Source organism: Carassius auratus, unplaced genomic scaffold (assembly GCF_003368295.1).
Source record: "Carassius auratus strain Wakin unplaced genomic scaffold, ASM336829v1 scaf_tig00214714_1_2670353, whole genome shotgun sequence".
In the NCBI taxonomy this organism is placed as follows: domain Eukaryota; kingdom Metazoa; phylum Chordata; class Actinopteri; order Cypriniformes; family Cyprinidae; genus Carassius; species Carassius auratus.
Genome location: NW_020527778.1, coordinates 508,376 through 515,584, shown reverse-complemented (window position 1 = coordinate 515,584; position 7,209 = coordinate 508,376). Strand labels below are relative to the sequence as shown.

At 45.6% G+C, this 7,209-nt stretch overlaps 1 protein-coding gene across 1 annotated transcript; it reads right to left on the bottom strand.

Moving 5' to 3' along the window:
• Positions 1–3,615: 3,615 nt before the first annotated feature.
• LOC113092686 (noggin-2-like) lies at positions 3,616–5,658 on the bottom strand. Its single transcript, XM_026258397.1, has one exon. The coding sequence runs from the start codon at positions 4,923–4,925 to the stop codon at positions 4,290–4,292; it is 636 nt and encodes a 211-aa protein (XP_026114182.1). The 5' UTR covers positions 4,926–5,658; the 3' UTR covers positions 3,616–4,289.
• Positions 5,659–7,209: the final 1,551 nt, after the last annotated feature.

Here is a 7,209-nt window from a genome sequence, read left to right as displayed (position 1 = left end):
ATAATCAATGTTGAAAACCTTGGTGTTGCTTCAGATTTTTTTTATAGAAATGATGATATATCATTCTTTGACGGATAAAAAGTTCAAAAGGACAGCATTTATTTGAAATGGAAATCTTTTGTAACCTTATAAATGTCTTTACTCTCACTTTTGATCTAGTTAATGTGTCCTTCGTGAATAGTATTCATTAAAACAAATTACTAATCCCAAACTTTTGAATGATAATGCAAACTCTTTGACACCAACACAGTACATTTTATTCCTGACTATGCTGCAAAAAGTTTCCTGGTTAATTGAAAATCTGTCAGATACCATCTCAGCGCGTCGTCAGGACAAATGAATCAATAGTGGTTTATTATACTGCCCTGGTGATATCGTCAGCAAGTGTTACATAAAGAGTCGACACAGTGATTCCTGACATCCTCTTGATGGATCAGTCCCCATTAAATCCTGAATAAACAGGGAAAACTCTCTCTAAAGCGGATCTGAGAGCATCGGTCTGAAGAAGACCCGTAGCAGAAACACCTGATAACCTGCAGCATGGAGACACGTAAGTGACACAACGTCTAAATGTCATTATATAAGCTCAAATATCATCTGCTGCAGGATCTTTTTTTTTGTATTTGGTGATTTTCTTGTGGCTAAATGAAATCTGCTCTCCTCTAGTTCACACAGGTGTCACTTGCTGAAACAAAAGGTCCGAAAGCTGTCAGCAGGGTGGTACCTTTTCAAAACAAAGCACTTCAAAGGTGTACTTATGAGTACCTAAATGGTACATAATAGTAACTTGTGAAAAGCTACCGCCCCTGGGGCAGCTTTTGCACCTTTTTATCAGAGCGAAAAACACGGACATAGTATTCAATGTAACATTATATCTTAGCATTTCTAACTTCTTTTTCCCAACCATTGGCTTGTACAGTGTGTGTGTGTGTGTGTGTGTGTGTGTGTATGCTCTTGTTTTTGTGTCATATCAGGACACAACTCTGTATAATGACATGGGTATGACACAGGTATTACAAGGAGAGGGTGACTTATGAGGACATAACCCATGTCCCCATTTTTCAAAACGCTTATAAATCATACAGAATGAGTTTTTTTGAGAAAGTAAAAATGCAGAAAGTTTCCTGTGAGGGTTAGGGTTAGGTGTAGGGTTGGTGAAGGGCCATAGAATATACAGTTTGTACAGAATAAAAACCATTACACCTATGGGATGAACCCACTTTACACAAAAACAAATGTGTGTGTGAAGGATTATTAGGAACACCTGTTCAATTTCTCATTAATGTAATAATCTAATCAACCAATCACATGGCAGATGCTTCCATGCATTTAGGTGTGTGGTCCTGGTCAAGACAATCTCCTGAACTCCAAACTGAACGTCAGAAGGGGAAAGAAAGATGATTTAAGCAATTTTGAGCGTGGCATGGTTGTTTGTGCCAGACGGGCCGGTCTGAGTATTTCACAATCTGCTCAGTTACCGGGATTTCACGCACAACCATTTCGAGGGTTTATAAAGAATGGTGTGAAAAGGGAAGAACATCCAGTATGTGGCATATTGTTGATGCTAGAGGTCAGAGGAGAATGGGCCGACTGATTCAAGTTGATAGAAGAGCAACTTTGACTGAAATAACCACTCGTTAAAACCGAGATATGCAGCAAAGCATTTGTGAAGCCACAACACGCACAACCTTGAGGCGGATGGGCTACAACAGCAGAAGACCCCATCACTCATCTCCACTACAAATAGGAAAAAGAGGCTACAGTTTGCACGAGCTCGCCAAAATTGGACAGTTGTAGACTGGAAAAATGTTGCCTGGTCTGATGAGTCTCTGATGATTTCTGTTGAGACATTCAGATGGTAGAGTGACAATTTGGCGTAAACAGAAGGAGAACATGGATCCATCATGTGCAGGTTGCTGGTGGTGGTGGTGTAATGGTGTGGGGGATGTTTTCTTGGCACAGTTTAGGCCCCCTAGTGCCAATCGGGCATCGTTTAAATGCCACGACCTACCTGAGCATTGTTTCTGACCATGTCCCTCTTTTCATGACCACCATGTACCCATCCTCTGATGAATACTTCCAGCAGGATAATGCACCATGTCACAAAGCTCGAATCATTTCAAATTGGTTTCTTGAACATGACAATGATCCATATAATGCAAAGACATTCAGACATTTGCCTTAAGTGTTTAAATTGGATTGGGGACTCACACATGCATATAGTTTGAGTCACACAGACTGTAGTAACCACACACACACACACACACACACATCATGAGCTCAGGCAACTGATGGTGGTCCAACAGGCACAGTGTGAATGTCACCCACAAGACTAATGGAAGCATCTCTCTCTCTCTCTCTCTCTCTCTCACACACACACACACACACTCCAGCAAAACACAACAAATCAAATGAAAAACTACTACAGCGGGCCTGCAACCACTGCAGCACTATTTGGAGACATGCAGATGATTGATGATTAAACGTCTCCATCGGTTTCCCTCTCAGAGCTGTAATTCATCCAGATAAGTGAGCTGTTTTGCTTTTGTTTTCCGAGCACTGTCTCCATGAACACTGCAAATTGGAGCATTTACTACATTTGGTATCTCACTGGCCTCTGCCAAGGACAGAAAACATTGTGTTTAACTTCGGTCTGAAAGAACTCCCTGATTCACTCCAGCTTGGGTCATATTTTTAATGATGAATACCCCCCCCCCCTCTCTCATGGAAGGCTGAAGTGCTCCGCCAGTCTGACGGCTGGGTGTTTTGAGGCCTAGTTTGTCGGGGATTGGCTTTCACACACACAGGCTGAAAGGGTTACTGTTCAATCTATTCTGCGCTCGCCAGAGTGCGCAGCCGAGTGGCGCCGGAGCGTCACACACACACACACACACACACACTCGCACAGTCGTACACACTCTCAGCCTCCTCCAAAAAGCTCAAGACATCATCAAGAAACAGAGCTGACAACAGCCCCCACTCTGCGCCAGCAGTGTATCTGTCACAATAACCTTAGCAGTAACGCACACACATGCACTTTCACTCCCTAGTGATCCGCGCGGACGCGCTGGACGCCGAAATGGCAGGCGCGTGATTCACGCGCGTCTCTGGAACACGCAGCATGCACGTGTGCGCGTGTGTGAAGTCGCGTTTTTACGCATCTCTTGAACTCGCAGACAGCATGTTTGCTGACTAATTAACAGTCTGGTACCGTCAGCATCGGTTCGGAGGCATTGTAGAGGGCTGCAGTGTTTCTCACGCTGAGACTTTTGGACAAGAATCGGTCTCAGATTTCTGTCTCTCAGATTTCTCCCCCTTGCCGTTCCCTTTCCAGAAGCAGTACGTCAGGAGCTGCTGGCTCTCCCTGCTCTATTTCACCAGTGACAGTGTTTGAAAATGGCTGAATCATATTTTAGCGCTGTTAACATCTGCGCGCTTTTACGCACGTTTCCAAGCGCGCCCTGTAGAGTATTTCCACACCGACAGCACGCGGAAGGGTCCAGATCTCATTCAGAAAGAGCAGCACGCACGCATCTGCATTCATTCTGCAACATATGCATCATTCAATCTTAAGAAACCATTAAGAATCTGACATAAGACATATTTCTCAGATCCTTTGGTGCAAGTTTAACAGAGTTTATTGCTAAAACCATGGCATTTACACGGACATGTTCATTATTATTATCGTTAATATTAATATTCTCTTAAATTCATCTTTAGAGTTTTTCAAGTAGAATTTCTGTTATATTCTATTATCTTCTCATTATCTATACTCACAACCTTTAAAACAATAAATAAAACATATACAATTTTTTTTACTAAAATACTATTTGATCTCCAAAAAAAAACTGAGTTCACGTGTATCATTTTCAGCCCAGCCTTTTTTTTTTTAAATCATCATCATCATTACCGATATTAATATTTGTACAAAACCTCTATGCAGTGTTCTTCAGTCTCTATGAACAGAGTTCGACTGACGTTGTTTCCTCGCAGTGATTTCATAAAAATATCCACGAGCGGAAGTGCTCCTCGTGAGAACATGGTCCTGATCCTTTAACAAAAATAGCTGCATTATTCTTCTTCTTCTTCATCATCATCTTCTCACTTAAATATGTACATATGCTGTCACATATTTTGAATTAAAAAGCTATATATGTGTGTGTGTGTGTGTGTGTGTGTATGCATGGATAAAAAAATAGATTCGCTATGTGGCGCCACACGTCCCTGTCCGTGGGTAAACAGTGCAATCATCCATAATCGACAAGCCCTCTCTCGCGCTCGCGCGCTGCTCAGCAGGAGCACTTGCACTCGGAGATGATGGGGTACTGCACCGGTATCCACGTGCAGTACTTCTGCCGGAGGAAGCCCTGGCAGTACCACCACAGAAAGGTCTTGGTCACCGATTTGACCGGCTTGCAGGACATGCCCTCGGGGAAGGAGCACGAGCGCTCGCTGAAGCAGTTCCCCTCCTTGATGTAGCGCGGCCAGAAGCGCGCGCCCAGGTCCTTCCAACTGTACAGCACTGGACAGTGCGTGTACATCCACAGCCACTGCAGGAACTTCCGCCGCGCCTTCTTGCCCACCTTGACACTCCTCCCGTACGGCGTCTCCGTCAGGTTCAGCTTCTTGAGGTCGGCGGGCATGGGCAGGCGTGGCAGCTCCGGCGGCGCGCTGGCGTTCAGCTGCGCGGGCAGGTGGATGGACATGAAGTTGGAGTCGAAGTGGCTGCCCAGCTTCTTGCGCAGCGTCTTCTCCGAGAGATCCTGCTCGCGTGGATCGTGCTCCGGGTCGGGGTCCTCCCTGAGGTCCGGGACGGGCAGATGGTCGCTGGGCGAGGGCCTCAGGCGTAAGTTGTGCTGGGCCGCGGCGCCGTGCGCGCACAGGAGCAACAACAGCAGCGGCAGCGCGCGGGGGATGCTGCCCATGACTCGTCTTCTGTCTGTCTACGGAGTGGAGTTGGCCCTCACACACCCGCGCATAAATAGTCCGAGCGACAGCACGAGCGAGATCTTTTAATAGACGGCCGCGTGGCCCGGAATGACATTGGACATAGGCTGTTTTTCAGGGATACTCGCTCAAGTGAGACTTGCCAAGTGCGCTTCAGAATCTTATCCTCATTAGACTTTCCTCTAGCGAAGCTGTCGGCGGGTCACCATGACAACCGGATAGGATGGGATGGCACCGTTTCCACAGCCTGCTCGGGTTTTGTTGCCGGCTGCCTCCCAAGCGGGCGTTTGAAATGTCAGCGCGCCCGCGGAATGGAGCGCGTCTTAGCCAATGTTATTTTTACGCACTCTCTGAGCGCACAGGCCGAACCGGCGCTGCTGAACACGGACGAAATGCGCCCGGTCTCTCCACGGATCTTGCAGAACTCCGCGCGCGAGAGCAAGATCGGAACCTCAAACGCGTTCCGTTCCGCGCAAAGAATGTGTTCGGTGTCAGTCCGAGATAAAAGTGGAGACTCCACTACACGTTCGCGTCAAGCGTTCCCACGCACGTGTGCTGTATGTTCTCCAGCCTCGGTACCTTCATATCCCCACTGTGCCAGAAATCCTCTTCCACGGAGCCGTCCGAAAAACCCGTCTAGTCCTGATCTGGGACAGAAGGAGAATGAGCGTGTCTGGAGAAGAACTCCTCTCTTTCCCAAGTTAAATATCCCCACCCCTTCCCTCCTCCCCCCGTCGGCTCCATGAGCGCGCGCATGTGTGTGTGTGTGCGCGCGCGGGGCCAACTCAACAAGAACCCTCAGTGTGACTGACAGCAGAACACACACACACACAATGTGACCCCCTCCCAACCTCCTCCTCCACACACACACACCCCAAATCTAGATTTATCACAGGTTGCTACAGAACAGCAACCAGAAAACACGTATTTGGGTTTTTCCCTATCTTGCACATTCCTTGACACTTAACCCACCTATTACGAGAGGTTATATCGTCTTGCATAAATAATTTTCAAGTGGAAACCTTATAATTCATTCTTACCACATTCAAATTACACTCTTTTCTGGATGCATCAGTTATCTGGGGCTTTTGCACATATTGGCACATGGTGCATATTGTGTATTTTAATGCTTTTCTTTCCCCCAATGAAGCCCGTTTTTTACTAGTTTGACATAAGTTGAGCCACACACACACACACACACACGTTTGTTTTTGTGTAAAGTGGGTTCATCCCATAGGTGTAATGGTTTTTATTCTGTACAAACTGTATATTCTGTGGCCCTACACCTAACCCTAACCCTCACAGGAAACTTTGTGTATTTTTACTTTCTCAAAAAAAAACTCATTCTGTATGATTTATAAGTGTTTTGAAAAATGGGGACATGGGTTATGTCCTCATAAGTCACCCTCTCCTTGTAATACCTGTGTCATACCCATGTCATTATACAGAGTTGTGTCCTGATATGACACACACACACACACACACACACACAGGCGACACCATTTTTCCCAAGGAAAAAGAAAAACAAAGTGAAGTGCTTAGGAATCCAATAATTGGTCCATTAAAGCGCCTCTGGTTTGTGTGGAGGTTTGTGGATTCGGCTTCGACCTTTGCTCTTGCCACTGGCAGGAACCAATGCTCATGAACTCTCGGGGTCACCAAATAAGCAGGCGCAATTAAGTGTTTAAACGGGCCACATACAGAGACGTGTCACCTCTCACGGTGCCAGAACTCAAGCTCGATGTGCAGCCTGATGTTCAAACGATACGTACAAATTCAGCACCTCATTATCATCCCAGCAGCTCACAGGTGACCTCAAAGACCTGGGCTGAACTTTTAAAACACAAATTTGACTGTGCATTCAAAATGCACATGTAAAATTTTCATCAAGCCATTAACAATAATATATGACCTGTCAAATTATTTGAATGTACATTAATTCATTTTTGATCAATATTCAGTAATGCTCAAAACTGTCATTAATGATTGTGTAATTTTAAGCGTCTTTCTCTGTTCTCAAGCTGTCTGTGGTGGATTGCAGAGGCTGGAGGGATATCCCTCTGTGAGCTGTGGGCTTCATGACATGAGGAGTGTGAGGCATGTAAAGCAGGGCCCCAGCAGTCTGTGGATCGGTGGCAGACTGTCTGGTATGGGATTATTTTCCCGCCAAATGTATTGCAGTCACAGATCGAAAAATAATAAGCATAAATAAAATATTTAAAAACACGTGTAAAATAATAACGCACAAAACCGAAAAACAAA

Excerpts from the sequence above, each read along its gene's own strand:
- LOC113092686 (XM_026258397.1), bottom strand. The coding sequence starts at position 4,925 with ATGGGCAGCATCCCCCGCGCGCTGCCGCTGCTGTTGTTGCTCCTGTGC.